Genomic DNA, 26,742 nt, shown 5'->3' with positions numbered 1-26,742 from the left:
CATTAGGGCAAGAGGTCAGATATGGCATTTCTGTTTGCTTTAAAACAAAACATTTAATTACAGTAAATATAAAAAGGCATACTGCGAACAATTTGAAACAAATTTCAAGTCTGTGTGACCATTAGTTACCGAGATATGATGATAGAAGGTCAAAGGTCAAATGGTCAGAAATGGCATTTCCAGTTATTTCTGGTCAAAATGTTCCATTAGATTAAATAGAAATATGTACCTTACGAACATTTTAAGATTAAAACCAAGTCTCTACGATTAGTGGTTGCCGAGATATAAGTACTTGATAGCATAAGCGGCCATTTTGAAAAAGCGCCCCCAGCGAATGAAAAACGCGTTTAGAATTTGGACAACAAGTTGGAAGTTGTTTCTTGTGATGTCCTTGATCACTTAAAAGTGAAAAATCAAACTTGGCTAAATATATGAAGTAAAATACAAATGCTGCCTGACTATTAGTAGAATAAGATTTTCCCAATCCAAGCATGTTCCTGCTTCACAAGTACCTCATAACAGTTTATTAAAAATAGATTATTAAAAAATAAATGTTGCTATTTAAGAGCCATTGTCTGTAAGAATCAAAGAAATATCAAAAATAGTGGCAGACTCAAAAAAATGGATTTCTTTCAAATTTTGCACATGGCTATATATGTGTTGAGAGAAATCAAATATGAAGTATTTTTTATTTCACACATATATTTCCATGGCAACGGCCAAATTTGTGTTTTTGACAAATTTTGTCCTTTTTTAAGGTTTTTTAAAATGGATATTGGTACTACTTTGATGAACGATATTTTTGTTTTGCTCATTTAATTATAAAAAATAATTAGTGTATGCATAATAACAATGCATTGTGTACCTGTTTCATATTTTTTTTTTATTTTTGATTTCATACTTTGGGAGATACCATTTATTTAAAAAGGGGTGTTTTTCATTTTTTTTTAATTGTTAAATGCAACTAAACTTTACTTCACCATAACGCCCAAAGTGGTGTTTTTTTTTAGCTGATTTATTACAAATAGGTAGTTCTAATGTTTAATAAGTGATTTCTAAAATAAAATACTGGGGTATTTTAAAAATCTACAAGCAGTGTTGCGAGAAACATAGGCATTTTTATAAAAAAAAAACATGGTATATTAGTAAAAACATTTTATTTTCTTCGATTATCTGATTTGAAACTCATTGGTCAGAAAAATTCTTAATGTTTTATATAGTTCTAGTTGTGTTGTGAGAAAAAAAACCAATATTTTTAATTATAGATTCTGTAATTCCCAGTTTTAATGTCATTTTATAGGTTTATCCTCTGGAAATTTGAATAAATTATCATATCGTTGTAAATTTTTTTTTTCTTTGCAACAGATTACTCCTCTCTTATTTTGAAGCTCCTCTTTCATTTTTTTACTTCTTTTATTTGCTAACCTAAACAGATCCACATGCCCATCCACCACCACTTCCGACTACACATCCCCCCCCCCTCTTACCCCGACAATAACCACAAAAAGATAAACTGCAACACTTTGGTCGATCATCCACTATAGAGTGTCAAATTCATGCATTCAAGTACAACCCACACTGCCGCTACCATCGCCCCAACCAATAGACCGATTCAAACTCCTCCATCCCACCCCTCCCCCTTTCTCCAAGCCCCCACCCACCCCAAGTTAAAAATTGCAATGCAAAAGATAGGACATAAAGTTAAGTTTTTAGACCCTCGTCTCAAACCCCCTAACTTTTTAAAACTCCTGGATCTACCACTTTCCCCTCCCCAAAATTGAACCAATCAAAAGTCAATGATATACTCATATATGTTAATGCTACATAACAAATATTGAAGCCCTGATGTGAAATTTCATTTCATTTAAGGTCAGCATGTAAAATATCACACTTTATATTAAATATTGGTTTTAAATTCTATAGTTTTTTTACTGTGATGGTTGGATTCAGTAGTAATTATTAATTAATAATTATCTGATAATTATTTAATTTCCCTTAGTTATGCATAGCAACAATTACTATGGTAACTAAAATTGAGATATTCTTTAGATTTGTCATACTTATCTTATACAAATTTAAATTTGTGCCTTATTAGCATTTTCAAATTACCATTTCACAAGGTCATATTCGTAAGGATTCTGTGATTATTTTTATTCATGAAAACCCCATATTTTATTTACGACCACCTCCCTTAACGAACGCACTTTGAAAAGCCTGTTTGTTCTATCTAATTAGTGCATTTGGTACCTACCGTAAGCGGCCACCTCCTGTAAGCAGCTGCGGGCACCTTTTTATACTAAAAATGAGATTTTTTGTATGATAAATGACCTCCCGTAAAGCGGCCACCCGAAAAATGTGATACTTATTGCATGGACCTATGAATTAGAGGTCCATGTTTATTGTATTTATTTATATATTAGCTTTATTTCGAAGTGGTTTTAAAAACATTACTGTGAAGAGATGAGAAAACTACACAGATTTTGACCGACCATTTTTCATATGTTAAAAGCTTATAAAATTTGTCTGAAAATGCTAAAAAAACTAAACCACCTGATTATAAATAATAATACAATTAGCTGGAAAATTGAGAGGCTCGTTTCGTTAAGAATATCGTGCATAGCCATAATACGTGATTTTGGCCCTTTATCGGCAGACCACTTTTCCAGGTCCCGAGGGTGGCCACTTACACTGTATTTTAAAAAACAATTATCCTTAGTTACGCATAGAAACAGGTTCTAAGATAACATAAATAATACATTTTGACATAATTTGACCCAACAAATGACCCTTTCACAAGATCAGACATTTTCTGGGATTCAGTAGATAGGTAAATTTGGAGAGAAAGTAGTAGCTATGTAATCAATTTTTTGTAGTCATGAAACCCCATATTAAAAATATTGTACTTAGTTACGTATAGAAACAGTTGCTACAATACACTGTAGGTAAAATGTTGATGTCATTTGACCTTAATATGTAAAATGTAAATTTAAAAAAACCCATATTTTAAAAATATTTTCGCATAGAAACAGTTACTATGGTAAAATGTTGACCTCATTTGACCTAAAAATGAATGAATTTACAAGGTCATGTTTGTCATCACTTTAAGATTATTAGAATGCAGTAGAAGTAAAATTGAGAAAAATTACAAATGCAATAAATTCTTTGTATTCATAAAAACGCCATTTTTTTCGATTTTTTTTAAAATTACTTTCCTTAGTTACACATAGAAATGGTTGCTAAGGTAACAATAGAGGTAAAAAATGAAAATTGTTGAGAATTTTTTATGAACTATCTTGTAAATTTTGATCAAACATTAATAGTTGTAGTAAAGTAAGGACCTGTCCTGTTTTGCATTCTGACCCCTTTTGACCTCAAATGACCTTTGACCTTTACAAGGTCAGATTTTTTGCAAGGTCTTTCTGTATCTCTTTACACAAAATAGATGTAAAAATTTATAAAAACCATTGACGCAATTATTTCAAAGTTTAACGTTATTTTCCATCAACTAAATACAGTATTTCAATGCAAAATACTGTTTTTCTGGCAATTAATTGAAATAAACCTGGCAACACATTCTCCTATTTTATCTAAACTATTCGTATGACTCTAGTAGCATTATGACAAGCCACATATACATTTTATTATTGTATTAGCCATATTTAAATTGTGTTTCATGTGTTTTGTTTGTTGATATTTTGTTTGTATTTTTTTGTATTTTTCGTATTTTCCTGGCAACACAAAACCTATGTACGAAATTTACCCCAGTATTTTTTTCGTGATTATTGTTGACAAACCTATTGACTATCAAATTACAAAAGTTCATTGATATAAAAACACCACTTTGGAAGTTATAGGTACGTTTATGAGGTATACTTTTATAAAAAAAAATTTTTTTTAAAACACCCCTTTTTAAAATAATGGTATCAACCAAACTCCATTTTGTAAATTTTTTTTTTCTACATTAAATGAAACTCAATACATGTTGTTTACACTGCTATAAACAAAAACTGTATACTGTAAGTATTTTTGGTTAAAATGAGTATACAAGTTTGTACTTTTTTACTATAGAAAATCTGTGAAAAATGGCAAAAACATCAAAATTTGAATAATTGACCGTTGTCATGACAACGGAGGCTAAAAATTAAAATGAATGTTGTAGATATGCTTTTTATTGAAATGTCTATTCATGGTAAAAATTTGAGCGAAATCCATTTTTTTACATCTGCCACCAAATCTTTGATTTTTACAGACAATGGCTCTTAATTTCTGCCAAAATTATTCTGAAATTTGAATCATTGAATTAATACATTTTGACATTTTTCATAGTGAGATTCATGCTACATTTTTAACCTTCAAAGTTTCATTATACCTTTGTTGCATTGACCTGGTAGTCTGTTACAAAAATTCTACTGTCAATTATTTTCAATTCACCATTTCGCCTTTTCATAAAATGTTTCATATTTCTGTGAGCATTTTAAGGTAAAAATCATTTTATACAAATTATTATACTTCATCTTTTTTTTCGGAATACCATAAAAATATATCCATGGTAAATAAATAACAAACTTAAACAAAGAAAATGTCCTACAGATTTAAATGATTCTCAATTTTGCATCTGAAATGATAACTTAAACCCATTAGCACATGGTATGATATACTGTAATGCACTTCTCCTTATCCTACCCCCTCCCTTGCATTTCATACCCAGTTGTTCCACGCCCAACAAAAGAGTAAATGTATACACCATAAAATACATACCATGGTTATCTGATATCTGTTAGCAATCAATTTATTATTATTAAAATTAATTTGGACTAAATTTTTAATTAATTTAGATTAATTGATCTTTGATTAGATCTAGAATAATTAACAGCCTTGTACCAGTTTAAGCAGGGACGTGTATTGATAATTATCAATATTGTTTTTCAGTTTTCGTAAATTGTTGTATGGTGTACAAGCAGTTCATCTACAAGACCCGTCTAACCTAAGCTCAGATGTACTCCACACCTGTGACCAATTCCTTGTTCACCATGTAGACAAATGTAAAAGTGAAATTGTTCAAAATTTAAGGTTAGTAATATCAAAGTATCTTTATTCAAATTCATAAAATGCAATTATATTATAAAAACAATTGCAAAAATTACTAAATTTTCTTGCAGTTCACAATTTTTGCAGTGCTTCAAAGACATGACAAAAGACAATCATAAAAAATGACATATATACACAATCAGACAACATTTAGTTTTTTATTGGGGACTGTTTGTAGGTATATTTATTTTTATTATTTATTCATAAAATACAATTTTACAAACATTTAAAGTTTATATACTAAATTGTCTTGCCGTTTATCATGTTTACAACATTTCAAGGACAACAATCATATAAACTTATACATAGACTTAAAGAACAGTCTGTTTCTACTAACCATTTATATGAAAATAATCTTAAAATAATTAGTTTGGCTGAATTGTTTGTTTTCCCATTAAATCAGTGGGTAGTAGTAGTCAAAAGAAAAACATTAATATTATTCAATATGCAATTGGCTTAAGTTTGCAATACACTACTGTACATATATTTAGTTATGAAAAGAACTGTGAGTTCCTCTACATTTCGGTAAATATACTTTGATCGTCCTAAGGAGTAACTTCTTATTAATAATCTACTATTATTAAACTAATTACTTGTTAAAACCATTCATAATAATATAATAATAATAATGTTCAACTTATATAGCGCAAAATGCAGGGTGCCTCTAAGCGCTGAACAATTAACAGAAAATGTAAAAAGCACAACAAATAAATAATGTTTAAAGTCCAGATTTGAGGAGTTGTTTGAATGTGGCAAGTGATTCCGCATTCCATTGAGTTTGGAAGGGTGTTCCAAAGAATTTGGACAGTATTTTCTCTATGTTTATACTTGGCATCCCTTACTGTTATGTTTTCAATTTGACCATGGTATGATCATTCATATCACACTTTAAGGCTATGTTCAGACCCATGGCGTTAGACCGTTTTAGCGTACAACGTTACTAGCAAGGTCACATTACAAACCGCAGAGAAAAAAATGAGGTGTTCAGACCCATAGCGTACGATTATCGTTACAACGGAAGTGCGTCATTCAGGTTGGTTCTAGTTGCATATTCATGTGCTCTTACCCACGTGTTTTCATCATTATTTCCACTGTATATAGGCCTAGATCTCAGCCCTACAATTATGACAAAATTTGCCGTAAATAAAATATACCTCAGCATTTATTTAAGAAAAATATAGTAAAGCCAAATTTCTGTTTCTATTGTTTTATTTTGTAGTAAAAAAAACATTTTCCCCAGGCTCTTGTGTTACGAAAATAAAGCAGGCCTCCTAATGATGAAGATGGAGATTATGTTAACCAGTCAGTTAAAAAACCCTTAACTTGCTAATAAAAATGACAGCTCCCCTTGTTTGTTTACTGAATTTTTTAGGAGTTAGGGGGTTTTCAGCATTAAACTTGTCCAGTCTAGTCTGTCTTGTATATATAAATGAGTGACTTGATGTCCCACCACGCTAGTTTTTAGCTTGAATGAAATGCGTGAATGACTCTTAGCTAGGCCTAAAAGGGGACGGGATCGTAGTCACTATGTTTAAATACAAGGTGCATTTATTTATTTCATTTGTTAGAAAATATAATGGTAATCAATTGATACATGTAATTTGTAGCCTAGTTTTTTTTTAACAGTTGTATTTGTATCCTAGTTAGGCCTTAAATTATTCTGGCCTTTTTGTTGTTGAAATCCATCTCTCACACATTGACGATACAAGATGTCAGCCTAGGTCAAACCTTGTTTCGCGTCATAGCAGGAAACGTTCAGATTGGATACAACGTTGACTTACAGTAGCGTCGTACGCTAAAACGGTACTATCAACCGTTTTCCACTACAACGCTACAACCGTTGTACAACGCGTTGTACGCTAATCCCCAACTGTTCAGACACACATTCTTTTAGCGTCGTACGCTAAAACGGTCTAACGCCATGGGTCTGAACAGGGCCTAAAATACATTCATTATTCTTGTTATTTGAAGCTTACTTTTCACAATAAACATGTTCCTAAAACATGTGAACATATAAAAAAATAGATAAAGATTTAATCAAAACAATAAAAACAAGTAAACAAACATAACCTCACACCATCACACCTTTTCAAAATCAATTAACAGGTGTTGACAGTTTGACAGGCTAATAAAATAAAGCAGGTTACTTTATTGGTTTGTTTTGTGTAAACAATAACATAGGATGTTAACCATTGATTCTGCATTAAGGAACCAGGGAATTGTTTAGAACAACATACAACATTTTAAAGGTCACCATATTCTCCGTGGGCCTGTTTCTGATAACTGCTGGTAAATAGGGTGGGTTTAGGAAAGAAATTCAGAGCATATCCCTATGTATCTCACTCAATACTCATTAACATGTTTTTTTAATGGCTGTCCCACAAGATTTAGTGGGGCTTTAGAGGTCAGAGTTCACATTGAAAATAGGCAGGCACTGGTCATTTGGTACTATGACCTTCAGATACAGTATAAACAAAGAATTTGATAATGCTATGAAAAAATGCAGTTCTATACAAAAATATAAATTGTTTTCATCTTGTATTTTGTCAGAAAGATTTGAGTGTTTCAGTTCTTTTTTTTTTGTGATGATTGAAATAAAATTATTTATATAAACATGTTTTATATACCTAATTGATTTCCAGTGAATATTTTCAATCATAATGTTAAATTAATTTTTTATTTCATTTTATTTTAGATATCATTTCAAGACATATACCAATGTATTTAAAGGTTGCAGATTTGTTGATTGGCTAGTTGATGTTGGACTCGCGGCAGAACGTTCTGACGCTGTGGATTACGGAAAGCGTCTTATACAAGGACGTATTATTCAGCATGTAATGCAAGAACATGATTTTGAAGACTGCAATTATTTCTACGAGTTTATATTGTCGCCCTTGGGTACTGATTCTGATACTGCTGAATCTATTGAAAGTGACTTGGAATAATGGTGAATGTTCTCGCATTTTGTAACCATTCACCGTTCCCTCGATTGGTTTAATGTGAATGATGATAGTTGGGTGCTTTACATTGTAAAGGTACATGTAATGACACCTCAATTACACATCAATAAAAGCATAAGCACATTTGGTGTGTTTGGATATTATTTTTATCATTCCTATCATAATATACGAATTTGTAAAGCGCCAATTCCAGCGACAAGTGATCAAAGGCGCTGTGGACTAAGATGTTACACCTTTTCAACAACATTCTTCTCCCCTAAGGGTCCCATCGTGTCATCGGCAGCAAACTACGGCGCCATTACGTCTGTCCACAACAGTGTGTGTGTATGAACTAGTACACCGGGGTAACCCCCTACTCGTCCCGAAAGATGTACTAGGTTCTTTAAAGTACACATGAGCCAGATGTACACTGGACCTAGTCCTTATCCGAGAAGACTTGTTCTACCACCAGAACCATGGAGTGAGTGAGCCTCGAACCCCTGCCGATGTTATGGCTATGGATTACGGTTCCCTGTCTTAACCGCTCGGCCACACTCACTCAATATGCATAGCACTTGTACAAATTTAATTGTTTATGTGCCAAGATTGCACTTCTACAAAAGTCAATTACAGTCAACTTGTTAATATTATTTCTAAAAAGTAGATAATATTGAGATTCAGAAAAACATTTTAAATTTATGCCTTGCGTGAACATTACGACCTGCATCGGCATGGGCAACCTATGAGCACAAATTATAATATGCCTATGTTGTGAACTGATACTGAAATGCATGCCATTTCCCACAATGACACGCTTTGCTGTGACCATAGTGCGCATATATTTTGCACAAATTTCGAATCCAGACACATTTTCAACTTGTTGAAATGTTCGCACGTATTTTGTGATTTGTCCCACACCTCCTGTTTCCAAAAGTTGCCACGCATGATTTCCGCATTGTCATGCATTTAATTCAAGGTAGTGCCAACAAGGCTGAAATCTTTATTAATGAACAATGGAGCTAAATTGTATACCTATGGGAGATAATAGGTATATAATAGAAGATACAAAGTAAATTTTATTTTTAACAGTAAACTGAATTGAAATGTGTAAATTGTCATTTCAATGTGTCAGTTGAATACCATTTTCGCACAATGTTTTGTAAACTGTGCATTATAATATGATGATAGATGAAAATTATTTTTTTAATATACCTTGAGTGTAATGAATTGAGATTGTCATAAAGTGAATATAATGATAAATATGTATAATATGATTATGTAACAAATTATATTGAATGTAAATATTTTATTTTCTGTATAACCATGGAGTATAGTATAACAGTATTATTAGATCAGTATGATGGGCTTAAGGCCAATTTACACACACGAGCAAGCGGAAAAACCGAAATACAGAATTTATGTTATTTCTTATGACCATTTACACAACAGACAGTTGGATCCTCACAGGATAGATAAACGTTCTATGAGGGAAAAGCTATCCGGTTTTCTGCTACCGTTACTGCTCGTCTGTAGTTTTCCTGCTATCCTGCTATTAGATTGAAAAAGTAAATATCCAACTCTTATTAACTTTAAAGAAACTATTAATGTAGAGTTTAAAAAGTGTGTGAACATTCTGCCATATTTGTTGAAAGCCATATTTTGTATTTCATTTCAAATTTATTTTACCATGTATATATGCTATTTTTATTTTAAAATAATTTATTTACTCAGTATGTACCGTGATTTTTATTTTAAAATGATCAATTTACCATTATTGAAAAGAAAATAATGTGTACATTTATTGATTTTAGCTAAACAAGTGCTTTCCAATGTTAATATTCCTAAACATTATATTGTTTTATTGTTTATTTCTTGTATGTTATATTAAACAATTATTATATTATTATCCAGTCACTATTTAAAAATAGTGCCTTAGTAATGGTTTTAGAGGTGCACTATTATTTTCACACAGTACCTAAAATAAACAATAGTTGCTTGATTTATAATTTGGAAAACACAGTCAACTCTCCCAATTACTTTTTGAAAACTGGAAACTTGTCTTGTTTAGAAATTCATTTTTAACAACAATATTCTAAATACCAGGATTTTAGGCCAGCCAAAGAGTGTTCAGTATTGGGAGAATTAACTGTAATTGTAATATGTTTATTTATCTGCAAACCGGGATTTGGTAGAATTAACTATAATGTTGTATGTTTTAATATCTAGTTTGCTACATTTATTTATATATGTATTCTGTGTGATAGGTTTAACTCAGATATGCAGGAAACAGTGCATAGACCTAATACTGTATAAGTAAACTGGATTCCATCCACAGACTTTTAAATGAAATAATGTATTTATTCATATAATCTTCATGTTTAAAGCTGATCATGATGTATGGAATGTCTCACTACAGGCTTACAACAATTTAAATGATTAAGGGCATGTTTCTCCTTCGAGAAAATAACTGAAAAAAATTTGTGAATAATTTACTGGACACATTTTAAATAACCATCTAAAGATGTATTATTTCCCAAAAACATGAAAAATGAAAATTGATAAAAAAAATGGCTTTGATTAGGCCGTTTTGAAGACAAATTAAACGGTTAAATTCAACCAAAAACCCATTGACTTCCAGGCAATTTGCCTATATTTTGCATTAAATTTGCATCCAATTTTTTATCAAAGTGAATAAATAATATGTGACATTAAAATGCCATATTAAAAAAATTGTATAAGGGGGACAATACATCTTTAAATATCAGTTAAAAACATCCAACCAATTGCGTGTTAGAAGGCCATTTAACCGGTTTTTGCCGTGCATCTTTCTTTTAGCTGCAACACAAAATAATTCCTCTTTTGATTGACTTGAGTTGTCTACCATAAATCTTGACCATATTTCATTTTGGTTAATCTTCACAACTACTGGTACAACAAATTGTTTTGACCAGCACAACGATTCAATTGGTATATACAATACATTTAATATTTTAATCTATCTTTAAATAGATGTTTATTATATATTATGCAGTAGATATGGCTCTTAGTAATTCAAAACACGATGTTTTTATTGTGTGCTACAGACTGTTTCATGTTGTTATGCTTTCCTCGATTTTTAGGTGCTTTGCTAAAATATATTCATATATTTAAAGATGTATTGTCCCCCAAAAACATGAAAAATGAAGATTATTTAAATCAGACTTTGAATATGTTATTTTGTAGTTTTAATAAAGTTAATCACTTCCGTAGAAAAAAGAAAGAAAAAAAATAATTTTTTCACTTATAAAACGACAAAATAAATGGTTAAATTCAACCAAAAACCCATTGGCTTGCAGCCAATTTGACCATTTTTTTGCTTTAAATTACAGTTTTTCAGGTAAATACATTTTTGGAAGTGGATAACTACTATGTTACATTAAAATGACATAGTAGAATTATTTTTTCTTTAATTAAATCCTTTACTTATGTTGTTTTTTATTATTTATCTTTTATTTATTAGGTGCTAAATTGTTAATTTGTGGGTTTTGTGTTGTATAACTGTACCTTATACTGAGGGTCACCAGTAACAACTTCCCTTGGTGGTTGATCCTCTTAAACATGGTTCAAATAAACAAATAAAAAAGTACACATGCAAATACTTTGTTGTCTTTCTTTTTAGATGCCTATAACGTTGGTAATTACTACATGATTTCTAATTCTGAAATAGTAATTAATGTATTTAAAATAGCGAGTCAAATGGCCTAGCGGTTAAGGCAGAGGTGCTGTTTACCATGCCTAAAGAGCCAACATTATCGGCAAGGGTGTGTCGCAAACTCACTTCTAGTTCTGGTGGTGGAACAAGTCTTCTTGGATAAGGATTATAAACCATAGGTCCAGTTATAAGCCGTGTGCACTTTAAGAACCCAGTTCATTATTCGAGACGAGTAGGCGGTTACCCCGGTGAACTGGTTCACAAAATAGCCCCTGTATCAGTGGGATTACCACCTATCTGATAGGACAGTGATTAATTTACTATTGGTAATCCTTGGCCACATTGCCTAAAGACATAAAATAAAATTGTGAAATCATACAGATCTAATATAAATATTAATAGCCTGTCAAAAAAAGGTATCAAAAAGTAGTTTTGTAATTAAAAGTAATCATAATTTCATTTTAGCAGTCAACAGGGTGGATGTGCATCCGAAGTTGAATATGCATTTTTTTTATACATTTTTTAGTGAGGTATAATTGAAAATGTCTAGTGGTTACATGGATATCCCTTATACTATAAGGCGAATAGAATAGACTTTCTTGATTTCATCTAAAAAAAAGTTTATTATTTTTCAAAATATGAGGGCGCAATTCCGCTAAAAAGAACCACAGTTGAAAGTACGTACTTGAGCGGCTGCTCAGTAAACCGTGAACACAAGATAAAACAACTTCCGGCTTACTTTTGTAGAGTAATGAACTTGGTAAACGTGTGTTTGTTGTATAAACTTCATTCAGTAGCAAAACGTTGTCGATGACGCCGTGTACTATGGTCTTCATTCATTGATGCATTAACTTTTCTCGATCAAGTCGCCATAGACAATAAACCGCTTCATATTGTTTAATTGAATTAAATGATCTGATTTACTTTCAATATTGTGCATTGCTGTTTTTTTAGCTTATTTTGAGAAGCGTGTGCAGTGCATGCTCTAGGCTCGGATTGTTTGTAAGCAAGACTTACCGGCACGGGAAGTGTGTGGTTTACCGTTGTGTGGTAATTTTGACAGATAAGGATACTGTGGTGATACCGATATAAAATCAACAAATGATTTTCTCTTCTACCAATTGATTTTTTATTGTATTTTAACATTCAACATGAGGCATATCAGTGCAATATTAAGGACTATTTATATTTGTGCAAGTTTTATCCTTTGTACGTTAGCAGACGGTATGTCAACAAACCGTTTAGACCTTTTTGAAGTTCGATTACCTATGGTTAAAGTAGGCCCAGCAGGTAGTTTTTTTGGTTTTTCAGTAGCAGAACATCGTGTTATTTTTAATGAGGATGAGAAACCCGAAGGAGCCAGTGACAATGTGTAAGTAATTTCAAAATGGATTTGTTGAATAATAATTAAATTGACAGCTTGATTTGTTAATAACATTTGTCGTATTCGATTGGGAACTTTCGTTGTCAACGTAAAGATTCGTTGAGTACTTTTTGTATTCGAATTGTAAATTTGTGCTCAACAGAAAGTCATTCGAATAGAAAACGTTGACAACGAAAGCTTTTTCGTTAAGAACAATTTCAACGCTCAAAATACTCCGTTAAAGAAGTACTCAACGGAAAAACTGTACTCAACGGTGAAAGTCTAAATCGAATACGACAACTGTTTCCAAGTGTACAGTTAAGGAAAATCACTGTACATGTTATGAATAATGTTTTGGGGGTTTGTTTGCGCAATTTGAAATTTCTCACAGAAATCCACACACATAATACACAACTTGAATGGTCACAGGCATCAAGTCAATTAGCTTATATTTCAGGAGGCGAGGGTTTTAAGAAGAGTTTATTTGAGGGAGACATTTATTCACAGTAATAATTTTTGTGGTATAAAATTGTAACATACTCAAATAAACAAGTCCTAAATTAAAAAAAAAAAACAATCTAAAAAGTGATAAAATTCAGTATTTTGTATTAAAATGCTGTGTAAATTGTAGATCATATGAATGTGGTTATTCAATGAAACAAATAAATACCCCAGGGGGTTAGTGGAGGTTTATTCCCTCTAATTCTTCAATGGGCCCGTGCAAATGATTTAAAATATGGTATAAAAATACCATAAAATATGGTATAAAAATACCATAAAATATGGTATAAAAATACCATAAAATATGGTATATTTTATACCATATCTTGAGCTACCCCGTTTCTGCTAAAGTACTTCTTTGGAGGTCTTGTTAAATTCTTTTTCATTCCTGAGCTGGAAGTTTGTTCAACCTATCTTTTCTTTTTGAATTGTAGTTCTCACAGACATTATTCTTTAGTTTGCTGTTAACTGGTTTTGGGGACAAGTCCATCCAGAATTCTGCCTTAATTCCATTTGAGATTGTCATATCGTTGTGCACAGACGAATGGACGCCGTTTGGTGGCAGCACTCGACACAAAGGGACCCTTAGGCCAGTAAAAAGTTGTGTCGCCAACACCTCGCAATTCAGTCCAGTAGGCTGCCGCAGTCGCAGGTTATTCCCCCCTTTACATTTATTTACATATACACTTCAGTGTCCCTTTTGAGTCCATCGGCACCACGGTGAAATAAGCACTGAACTCAATAAGTGCCACATTAAAATATCTACAAATTAGATTAGCATTCAGGCATTTATTTGTTCTATCAGATAACTGTTATGGAGTAGCTTCATGTACTCTATATATGTCCTTTATCAACAGTTTCAATATCATTGTGCAAATAAGCATCTCATAAACATGATAGTGCATATAGTCCTTTACAGATACCTATCCTATATACAAAATATCTATTGTACTTGTAATCGTGTCTAAATTATTGAAATGAGAATTTTAATATAAAAATGTTAGCGATACACTCTAAAGACAAGAAAATATGCTCTATTGCAAATTAAATATGTAAAATCAATATTGACAATATTAGATTAAGAAAGAATATAGAGCCCACTATATATTATTTACTAGACTTTATATAATTTGCACTAGACAAGACTAGATATAAAATGGTACACCTAACCAGGGTACAGTAACTTTACTTAAGTCCATCGGTAAATTTGACCATTTTGGTCGCACTTGGATAATTTACCGATTAGTTTTATCATGGCTTTAGCATCATTTACAACCATGACATTAACTACAATTGAACGTGTAGAGAAGATTATGAATTTCAGGAGTCCAAGTCTTGCTCATTCGGATTGACATTTTTAGCCAGCATGGTTATTTGTACCGAGACCCCATGGTACAGTAAGTTCTACTGGGCAGGCAGTGGTCAGTAAAAGTAACCATTGGTCTTGGTTAATTTAACCATGAGGGTTCGTAAACAGCATTCGATTGGACTTTTCTTGGTCCATTTAGCTGGCAACTCGGTTAATTTGATCATATTAATTCCAGTGCAATTGGACCATATTTAACATAATTGTTTTGAGTTTATTTTATTTGTCCGATAATTGTCATAGACACATTTAAAACATAATAATAATTGGTTGATAATTACACAGATGTATTGTATGTCTCTAATTTGAATTATATCTAAATATATAATAACTGTACAAATCACCTAAATAATAAAGTTATCACTTACAGTATACCCCTTAAATTGTATAAATATAACTTATTACACCCATGGTGCTACTGTATACAAATATTAACTTGTAGAAATTCCCAATCCAATTCAATAAACACTACACAGTAAGTGTTCTACTATTTATATTGATGTCAAATTGTGCATGACATTCTGAAATAATTTTCTAACTTCACTTCTATAGTTCAGTGAGCCTTATTTCAGAATTTTTTATCTATATTGTTATTCCCTTGTTTGTGGTAACATTTTTATATATCCAGCATTTATTGACTAAGTTTACTATAAAGTATTATTATATAATTTACACAGAACTAGATTTACCACCATAACTAGAGTCTTCAAATTTAATCAATTTGTTATTGTGTCATGACCTGTTTGTAGAAATTCTTTCATTATATTATATTGCAGCAAATCTTAGCTTAGCAGTAGATATAAAATTGCTCGTTAAATTGTGACTGCCTACACATGATTTTCATACTGTAACTTTTGTATTCATAAAGTAAGTAAATATTGATTTTACAGTTTTCAAAGCAATTAAAGTATTTTAATAATAGAACGTGGTACCTATTCCTTTGAATTTAATTGTTTTTGGGCAGCCCCTGGATCTAGCCAGTGAGAGCTCATAGTTGATTCAGGTGTGTCGAGTTGACTGCGGCCCATATTTCCGAAAGATGAAAAAATTGGGAAAAGGAAATATTTCCTCATTTTGTTTCATCTCCACCTTTTTGTACAGGATCTGATGCTTAATTGGACCGATACAAAATTTGGTAGAGAACATGTATGCCACCATAGTGGGGAAAAACACAACTGTAACTTTTTTTTCCTTTTATTGCAAGGACTTTTAGGAAATAGGACTAACATTTCTAGTTTTTAATCACTTAATTTTATGGATGACCAATTTTTAGTATTAGTACAGTACAGCCATTGTATTTGTATGATATTATATAAACTTTTGTAAGCATCTTATCTTTTTGTTTGTTTGTTATACACCCACTTCACCAGTATTTGATACTACCATCATTATGTTAATGTTTATATTTTCCATGAAGACACATAAACTTCGGAATGATTTACTTAATTTAACAATGATACTCCCAGAAACAAAATTGATTTGTTACAGAGGTTATCAAACAAACAGGAGAAAAAAGGACATGGATAAGAGGTTCACATTTGTAGATTACTTGATGGATATTGTTTAAAATTGTTATGAGTTGCAATAATTTATTAAAGAAACAATTTATTATTTGAAATTTATTTTTTTAATGTTGTGAATTCTCCTTCTTTGAAGTTTTAGAGTTCAGAAAACAACTGTGTCAGATTTATCTTGTTTCCAAACTATTAAACCATTTTGGCTGTGTTTAATGCATTTTTGTAAGCACTAAAAAAACTCAAATTTCTTTGTATCTAGACATGCTAACAGATCCATGAAATAACTTATAATTTTTGCCTAGAATTTACATAAAATCCTGTGTTCATATCTGAAAGGTCACTACACAGTCCCAAAGGATGGGTGTGTGTACTCTTCTGCAATATGCTGGGTCAACTCCCAGCCTTCTAAGCCCCAGAAATTCAACAGACAGTCATTAAAAACTTGTTAAATGTTAAAGAATGATAACGCATCCCTACCTACTGATAGTAGTGTTTTAACACAACTAACATTGAATTGTTTACAATAGTACCAAGTTTGTATATATGCCCACCACTGTACTTCTATAGCCTATAGTGTTTAATGGATCAGTATTTTAATTTTATTACATGCCAAAAATATTTTGTGAGGGTTCCCTCCAGTTAGAGCTGATCATTAGCGATTTTCGAAACATAAAAGTTGAACAAGAATATAGAGTTACATAAAAGTGATAGAATTATTATACTGTAAAATACAATTATCAAGATAAAGGCTATATTTGTTATAATGTTGCAGAGGTTCCTCAAGACTAAGGCTGTGCCTTGTGAGGAGCCTCTGAGTGAAATACCGTATTCAATAAAAAAAAATAAAATAAAAAAACAAGTAAAAATCTTTATATTTGCTTTATTTACTGATAAAAATCATATAGAAATAGGTCATCTCATACTAAGTAAGCAGACACTTATTAATGATATGTGTGTAGTGGTTCTCCCTTGACACAACAATAAAGTACTGACACACAACTTATCTTTAAACTATAACTTTAATGTATTCCAAGTATACGATTGTATCGCCATGTTATGTGTGTCTTATCAAGAGTCGCCATAGGTGGCGCTATACTAGTTTTATCAATTACATATCATTACACCTTCCCTCTTCAAATGAAGTGGTTATTAACTTTTATTTTGTGTTTATGTTCTGTATGATTTATTAAAGTACTTTGGGTTTGGTTTTGGTATGCGGTCACTTCTACGCAATGTTGTAGTTGTGTTGCTTGCTTCTGAGTGACTTTTCTGCTTTTGTGCTTTTGATTGATTTTGCTGCTCATCTTCCTCCTCCTCTTCAGTTTCATTTGTGGTGGTTGGTTGAGTTTTGAGAAGATGTTTCCGGTTTCGTCTGATGAGTTCTCCAGTTTCTGTTTTAACTATATATGATCTGTTAGGCAGAATTTTTGTTACAATTCCTGTCTTTGCCCATAGTGGCCTGCTAGCTGTTGGTTTATCCATGTTCTGCACTCTCACTGTGTCTCCTACTTGTAGAGGTTCCATTGCCTTTTGTGTAGATTTTTTGTCAAAGTTTTTCTTTTGCCGCTGTTTCAACTGCATTGTCTTTTTCTTCAATGACTCTGTTTCTACAATTTTCGGTTTAAGTAGGGTAGGGTTTATAGGCAGATTGGACTTAATTTTTCTGTTGAAGAGTAGCTCTGCTGGAGACACTCCATGTTCAAGCGGTGTACTTCTATATACTTGTAAAGCCATATGTAGATCTTCACTACTATCTTTTACTTTACGGATCATAGTTTTCACTATTTTGACGGCGTTTTCTGCTTGTCCATTGCTTGCAGGATGATGAGGGCTTGAAGTTGTGTGCTTAAAATTCCACAATTCTGCAAACTCTCTGAACTCCCTACTGGCAAACTGTGGACCATTATCACTGATCAATTCGATTGCTGTACCATGTCGAGCAAAGATCGATTTGATGTTTTTTATTACACTTTTACTTGTTGTATTAGTGAGAGTAGCCATCTCAATATATTGTGAGTAATAGTCAACTATTACGATATAATCTTTGTTGTTGAGCTCAAACAGATCAGCACCAACCTTTTCCCATGGTCGGGATGCTAGCTTATGCTGTTGCAGTGGCTCTGTTGATTGCCGTTCTCTGTATTTAATGCAAGTTGAGCATTTCTCTATCATCTGGTCGATCTCTTTATTTATATTTGGCCAGTACAACACCTCTCTTGCTCTACGTTTGCACTTTTCTCTACCCAGATGACCTTCATGTATCTTATGAAGCATCAAACGTTGGAGACAGACGGGAATGACAACTCTTCTTCCTTTGAATATGATACCACAACTCACTGACAACTCGTCTCTATAGTTCCAGAACTCGGTAATGTTTGAGGGACATTGTTTTCGCTTTTCTGGCCATCCTTCTAGAATTGTTTGTCTTAGTTGTGTGAGGGTAGCATCACCTTCAGTTGCAGTTTTTATGTTCTGCATCTGATTTGGTGCTACCGGTAGCGATGTCAGTATCATGTTGATATATGCCTCAATGTCATCTTCTAAGTGTTGATCTTCTTCAGCTACAGTGGTCTTGTCCACAGCTCGTGAAAGTGCGTCTGCTGCCCATAGCTCTTTACCTGGAGTATAGGTTAGGTTTAGATCATATTTCTGAAGCCTAATGCGCATTCTTTGAAGTCTGAGTGGGCTGTCAGCAAGTGGTTTTTTAAAGATGGAGATAAGGGGCTTGTGGTCAGTTTCTGCTATTACCTTTTGGCCAAAAAGAAACTGGTGGAATCTTTCGCAGGCAAATGTAAGTGCTAGGCACTCCTTCTCAATCTGAGCATAACGTATTTCTGCATCTGTCATTGACCGAGATGCATATGCAACAGGTGCCCAGTCATTGTTATGTCTCTGTTGTAGCAGAACTGCACCAATTCCATCCTTAGATGCATCAGCTGATATCTTGCATATCTTTGTTGGATCATAAAATGTGAGCACTGGGCTCGAAGTCAGAGCTGACTTAACATTCAACCATGCCTTTTCTTGAGCTTCCAGCCACACCCAGTCATTTTTGTCAATCAGGAGCTGACGTAGTGGTGCTGTCTTCACTGACAATTCAGGTAAGAACTTCGCTAGATAATTGGCCATTCCAAGAAATCTTTGAAGAGCTTGCTTGTCAGTTGGTCTTTCCATATTGTTAATGGCTCTTACTTTACTAGGATCCGGTCGGATACCCTTATCTGTAATCAAGTCACCCAAGAAGATTAGTTCGTTCACTCCAAACTCACACTTTTTTCTGTTGAGCTTCAGGTTAGCTTTCTGTGCTGTATCTAGCACTTGCTTGAGTCTCTGATCATGTTCGTTTTGTGTAGATCCCCACACGATTATATCATCCATCATCGTGTTTACTCCATCAATCTTTTCAAATAGTCGATGGACACGTTGATGATATGCCTCAGGCGCCATATTTAGACCAAATGGTAATCTGCGATAGACATATCTCCCGTATGGTGTGATGAAACATGTTAGTTTTGAACTTTCCTTGTCCAATTTAATTTGCCAGAAGCCTGATGAAGCATCTAGCTTGCTAAACACCTTTGCCCCTGCAAATTCTGCCATGATTTCTTCACGTGACGGCAACTTAAAATGTTCCCTTTTTATCGCTCGATTAAGATCTCTTGGGTCCAGGCAAACTCTAATGTCACCATTTTTTTTCTTGACAGTTACTAAGCTGCTGACCCAATCAGTTGGTTCCTCTTGTTTTTCAATTACTCCAATTTTTTCCATTCTATCTAATTCTTTCTTGACGTTTTCACGTAGTTTGAATGGAATTTTTCGACAAGCATGTTGTACCGGTGCCACTGACGTATCCACATGTACTTTGTGTTCTGTTGGCATACACCCTAAGCCAATAAAAACATCTTTATATTGGTCTACTATTCTGTGCGTATGTAGGTCATCCATATCAACATTCCATGCAGCTTTAATCAGTTGCAGTTGCTGGCATGCTTTAAGACCTAACACTGGTTGATGTTGCTTTGTAGAGCTGGCATCAATTGTGGTCACAAGGAACGAAAGCTTTGCATTACGTCCTTTGTACGCTACTTTAGTAGTACAGCTACCATCTATCGGTATAATGGTACCGGAGTATCCTCTAATTTTTACATCAGATCTGTCAAGTGGAGGTTTATCTGTCAGCTTTCTGTAGAAATTAGCAGGGAGGATATTTACCTGTGCTCCAGTATCTAATTTGAATGGCACTTCTACACCACCAATTGTCATCGTAAGAACCCAATCTGTATCATCATGCACTGTATTTAGTTCTAGTTCCACGGTATCTAGGAGAAGATCTATTTCTTCATCGGACTCACTTACTGTTTGAACTGATTTGGTTCGACAACACTTGGCCCAGTGGTTGAGACCATGACATTTATTACATTTTTTACCCCATGCTGGGCATGACTTTGGAGGATGTGTTGTGCCACATCGTTGGCATTTTTTTCCATTGGTAGGTCTGTGTTTGTTATGCCCGCCAGTTTTTTGTGACTTTCTATGTGACCTCACCATGTCTACTGGTTTGTCGGGGCTCATTACACTGAGACTGGTTTGCGATGTTTCATGTGTCAGGCCAATTTGTATAGCTTTCGCCAGTGTCAGCTCATCACCTTCCTCTAGACACCTTTCCTGCACTCGTTTATGCTTTGAACGCAGAACGATGGCGTCCCGTAACATTCTGTCTTCATCCTGAAACCCGCATGCCTTAACCAGTACACGCATGTCTGTGAGAAAGTTGTTAAAGGTTTCTCCATCTCTTTGAATTCTGTTATTAAATTCAACAGTGGCTCGTATTTCGTTTCCTTTGGGCTTTGTATAAGCCTTAAATTTAGCCAAAACACCTTCAAGTGTTTCGTTTTCTGCTGGCTGGGCAGGGACATCACCGTTTGCTGGAACAGCAGGAGTCCATGTAAATGTTGAGTAAATCTCACGACCTTTGTCCCCCATGTATGTCATTAGGTAGTTTACTTTTTGTGTTTCACTTTTCTCCGACAGCGGTCCTTTAAACGTGAATTCGCAGTGCTGACGAAATCTACTAAATTCTTTCGACAGATCTGGACTCGCCCAGTTCATGGCTGGCTTGTCTCCAGGCATCTTATTTTTATTTGTTTTATATTTTATTATTTTTTATTTTTTTTTTTTATTTTTTTTTTTTTTTTTTTTAGTAAACTGTAATAATAAACACTAATCACTCAGGTTTCCAAGTGTCTAGGACAGTCGCTTGTGAAGCAGGATGCTGACTACTTTACCACGCACTAACTAAACTAGCCGTATCGTGATAGGCGGTTAAACCATTCACCAGCACATGCCCACAACAGTAACCTAGCCTAGCACTTTTCTATCCTGAACGAATAACGTACGCCTCTTACTGTCGCCTAGTTAATATATAGGATTATAAATTCTTGGCTTCGTGAGCTTCTTTATTACTTCTGACACCATGTAGTGGTTCTCCCTTGACACAACAATAAAGTACTGACACACAACTTATCTTTAAACTATAACTTTAATGTATTCCAAGTATACGATTGTATCGCCATGTTATGTGTGTCTTATCAAGAGTCGCCATAGGTGGCGCTATACTAGTTTTATCAATTACATATCATTACAATGTGTACATTAGTAATCTAGTTCACACTACCTTACAAATCTAATATTATCATGACCAATTAAGGTAAAGGCTTAGCAGTTTCCTATTAAAGCTCTTTCTAGTTCTATTTACCATGTCTCCAGAGGTGCTTTAATGACTCTGTAAGATTAGGGTTAAAATACACACTGGTCTTTAGCATAGCCTGATTGAATTTGAACTGTAAAGTTGTACAAATAGAAAGTACACACAAGTATTATTATATTCACAAATAGACAAGAATATGAACTGTATTTGTGTATTTAGCCAAGATATTAACTGTACCATGGAGTATTACTCCATGACTGTACTGTGCTGTGTATAAATAAACATAGCAAATCAAACGCCAGCACACTTTAATATTGCTTTTGAGCTTTTTAAATTATACATAAACAGTATAAAATAAAATTTGTTTTTTTACTAAATAGAAGAAAATTGATGTGTAGTCTCAATTCAAGTGAAAATGTTTTAATCTCAACAATTATAGACAATGTCTTATATATAAGTTAAAGATGCTCTCCATGTGGAATGCCATCCTGAGATGAGTAGTAGTAATTAGTACAGTCATTTTTATTTATAATACATTATATGTAATTTTACTTGCTATGGACCAGAGATTCCGAAATAAAAGATTGAATGAATGAAGTCCTGCAATATTTCCTCATAAAAAAAATTAAATGTATATACCAACATTTTCTTTTGCAAATTAATTGATTAAATTTGCTATTTTAATGTGTATTTCAGATTACTGTTTCCTGGATATCCCATACTTTATTTATAACCAAATAAATTCATGAATTAAAGATAATAAAGACAACATGTTGAGAATTCAATGAACCCTAACCTTTAGAGAAAAGGTTATAAATTTCACTAAATGGTGTTGAAATCTTACAAAAATTAGTTAAATGCCTCTTTATTGATTGATGCTTTTATTTATTCAAAGCTAGGCCTATGAGCTAAATCAATGCCAATCACAAGGGCATAATAAAAGGGTTCAATGTCCTATTTCATTACCTAGAATTAACCCCTGTGTTCTGACCCTGGTATTGCATAGGCCTAGTATTTACCTACAAGTGTAAATAGGTGTTTGGATAATCCCAATTGCAAACACATTTGATACATTCAACTTTCTAGTATTCATGCCAATGTGTGATATACAGTACTGCTATAGTTGGCAATATAAATATTTATGATTTTCAAAAATGTTAGTCATATAACAGTAATTGCAATCATTTTGTTTATTCAGATGGTACCATTGAATTTGTTCAATGTCTTCAGCAGCTATCAATTTGTTTCTACTGTAATTGTGATATTGTTTGATGCCAAATAAACATTAGTAAAGTAAGGTTTGCAGTAAACTAATGATAAAAAACAATATAAGGAAGTTAAGAATGTATTGATTGATATATATATATATAAATCCAAAGGCAAATTACTGAAAAAATGACAATGCTGTGGGTATCAGTGGCTGGATCTCAATAGAGATACAAAAAAAAAAGCGAAAAGCTAGATCAAAACGATAAGTAAAACAGCTAGAAAAGTTAGCAGAGCTTTCGAGCAACACTAGCCCTTCATCAGTGCAAGTGAAGGAATTTGAATAACGTCGTCATAGATATATATATATATCTCAGTTTTTTATGCTTCCAGAGTCTACTGAAAATTCAACCTTAATAACAACTGAAACACCAAGACATCATCAACTTTCCTTTTTTGGTATTGCATGGTGTACTCTGCAAACACACACTAGTGTTTATAATGTGGTCACAATTTACTACTGTTACTAGCTTGTTTAGATAGTGACATTTCCAGGGGTGGTATATTTGCTCAAGCACTCCTTTTGAAGTTCAAAAGAATAAATTGTGTTTTTTTTTATTCTTTTGTATGCCAAAAACAAATAAACATACTTGTTAACTGTCAACCTCTGAATAAATTTCAGGGGAGGGAGGGCAGATTGACAACAATGTTTTATTGTTTCTCAATGTATTATATTTTAATAGGTCGACATTGATTTCTGCTACCAACCAATCTGACACACGCTCTTTAAGGCATAAACAAATGAATCACTACATTCTTAACTTCAAGAAAACCATTGAGTGAAATAAAACAAAACAAAAACAGAGGCTGCTTGAAAAAAATACTGTCAATCTATTTCTCAGTGGTCGTATTCACCATTCACACTTAGGCTAAGGGAAACATCCTTTAAATTAAAAAAAAAAATCTCCTAACTAGTAAATGAATACTATTTATTATTTTTTATTAAATTAAGTGAAATACTTAATATTTAAGGAAGTATCTCACTTAAAGTGTGTTTGATGAATACTGCCACATTCATTCATTAATTCTGTTGTAATATACAATCCTAGATATTGTACTGAATGCCAATGCAGGTGTACACAATTACATTGATTGATTGGGTGATTGAGCATATCCCCTTAATTATGCAAGTATCCTTGAGATGCTGTGTTTGGGAGGACTTATAAATAGGGCAGGGGTGACTATGCAGAGGAAATAATTAGTGGATGCAACCATATGCAACCTACCAATGAACAAGTAGAACAACAGTACTACACACTTATGAATGACCAAGGACTTGTTAGAACACTGTTTTTGCTTAGAGCAAACAACTGGTTAATTTATAGTGTATGAATTTACTTCCAATTTTTAGAAATAGATACATGACACATTTAAAGTATCCCATTTTTAAAATTTCATTCTCAAAATAATGATCTTAATCTGGAATTCCATTTATTAAGTTATCTCTATCCACATTTCAATTGTAATGATAAAAAACAATGGTTTTATAAACCAGTGATTGTACTGTACACTAATGTTTTGACCTGGTCATGAGTGAGCACATTATTTTGGAATGCCAAGCAATTTACTGAGCTACTGTCAGGTTTTGAAGTTTAAATAAGTTTACTTTTATAACTTTTATACCTCTATTATCAAATCAACTCCCATCTTTCAGTAGCTAAATCATTATCTTTTCATTTGTTATTTACATATTAATAGACATAGAGTATTATCCAAGACTGTCGAATATAGCCATGATTTAATTAGCGTACAGTATACAGACAATTCAGTGTCAGATCCAGGATTTTGAAATTGGAAGATGGGAGTGAGAAGCAAAGGGCCTCAGAATTGTAAAATTAAAGCCCCCTTCCCTACGTTTTTTAGATCTAATTTAAGATCACAAACTATATTTAATGTAAAAATAATACTATATGGTCCTATTGCGATAACTTTTTTCGTCTTTAAACGGTTAAAAATGTGAAAAATAAGTCGATTCTAATAATTATAGCGGCCCGCTATAAATCCCAAAATGCATTGCGCGCGGATTGATATTTTTGTTTTTCACCTGTAATTCGCCCACTTTTCGATCGATCGTGAGGCCAAAACAAATGGAAGACTCCTAACTTTTCAGCGAAAATACCGGGTTTTCCCCAATTTGTATCAACAGAGTCTGGCAAAAATAGAAAGACAATTAATGCAGCAACTATACAACGTCAGGCTAGGTATATAGCTAGCGTACGATGTTCGTACGTTACCGATGTTTACCAGCTAGGCCTACAAAACTAAGCCTAGCTAGGCTAGGCCTAAGACCGTCCACGAGAGGTCGATCGCCGCGAGCTACTTAGGTAGTGCATTGTTTCTCACTTTTTATCATAATTTACCATAAAACGTACATTTAAGACAAGGAATGACATGGTTTAATGTTTTTAAAGTGATATATATGTATTATTTTCCAAAAAACGTCCAAAATTGCAGGGAAGGGGTCTTTAAGTGCCCAACTACAATAATGTCCTATTTTTTGCATTGTCATTTCCCTTGTATCTGCAGTATATATAACTATTTCTGAAAAATATAACAAATTCATTAAAATAATAATTTTCTTTCTTTTATTCAACCACAGACTTCTCGTCGGTGCTCCAATTCATGATAGTCTACAAGCCAACGACGTCAAACGACCTGGCGAAGTCTTCCGTTGTCCGTTATCAACTAACTATAGTGACTGCGAACCAATGGAAATTGATATTACAGGTTGAGTACTCATATCGTATTGCAAAGTGGTTTTGCTGTGATGTTTGCCTTAGATATTGATTCTTTCTCTGTTGTCTTATATCAAATTACAAATACATTGCATGTTGGATTAACAGAGTAAAAGTCATATATATTCCCAGTGGAATTATTAATTAATTAATTACACATAATATAATCATTAAAAATAACTGGCTGTTACCTGTCCAATGGATGGATGCGCACCACCCATCCATTGGGCGGACACCATCTACAATACAGTAGTAGTTTTTGGTATAAATAAGTCAACAAATATGGTACAGTTGTGACCTATGTACATGTACTGTATCTAAAATGGTTTGTAGCGATATATATCATTGAGGTTTTATATATACTCCACAGAGAGAGAGAGAGAGAGCTTGAATGGCACAAGTATTGGTAGTTTTTATTCATTTAGCGTACATAGTTGGGATATTGCTAGTATAATAATATAGATGATGCTCGTTTATATGGTACCAGTTTAATCATTACCCTTCAATAGCCTTTTTACACATAATATTGTAATGTTTCATGCATAAGACAACGCTTGCAAATTACCACA

General features: G+C 33.1%; 2 protein-coding genes across 5 annotated transcripts in view; both read left to right on the top strand.

Moving 5' to 3' along the window:
- The window catches only part of LOC144839459 (lysosomal cholesterol signaling protein-like), a 32,750-nt gene extending 21,088 nt beyond the window's left edge, over positions 1-11,662 (top strand). For all 3 annotated transcript variants that reach the window (XM_078694820.1, XM_078694821.1, XM_078694823.1), the window contains exons 12-13: positions 4,930-5,070; positions 7,784-11,662. In XM_078694820.1, coding sequence (XP_078550946.1) covers positions 4,930-5,070; positions 7,784-8,033 — 391 coding nt within the window. In that variant the 3' untranslated portion in view covers positions 8,034-11,662. The remainder of the gene's footprint in view (positions 1-4,929; positions 5,071-7,783) is intronic.
- An 859-nt stretch (positions 11,663-12,521) lies between these two features.
- Positions 12,522-26,742, top strand: part of LOC144839458 (integrin alpha-6-like) — an 84,056-nt gene continuing 69,835 nt past the window's right edge. For both annotated transcript variants that reach the window (XM_078694819.1, XM_078694818.1), the window contains exons 1-2: positions 12,522-13,090; positions 26,038-26,165. In XM_078694819.1, coding sequence (XP_078550945.1) covers positions 12,870-13,090; positions 26,038-26,165 — 349 coding nt within the window. In that variant the 5' untranslated portion in view covers positions 12,522-12,869. The remainder of the gene's footprint in view (positions 13,091-26,037; positions 26,166-26,742) is intronic.

The sequence above is a fragment of the Antedon bifida genome, chromosome 4, assembly GCF_963402885.1.
Source record: "Antedon bifida chromosome 4, ecAntBifi1.1, whole genome shotgun sequence".
NCBI classification, from domain to species: Eukaryota; Metazoa; Echinodermata; class Crinoidea; order Comatulida; family Antedonidae; genus Antedon; species Antedon bifida.
This window is presented reverse-complemented; position numbering and strand designations above follow the sequence as displayed.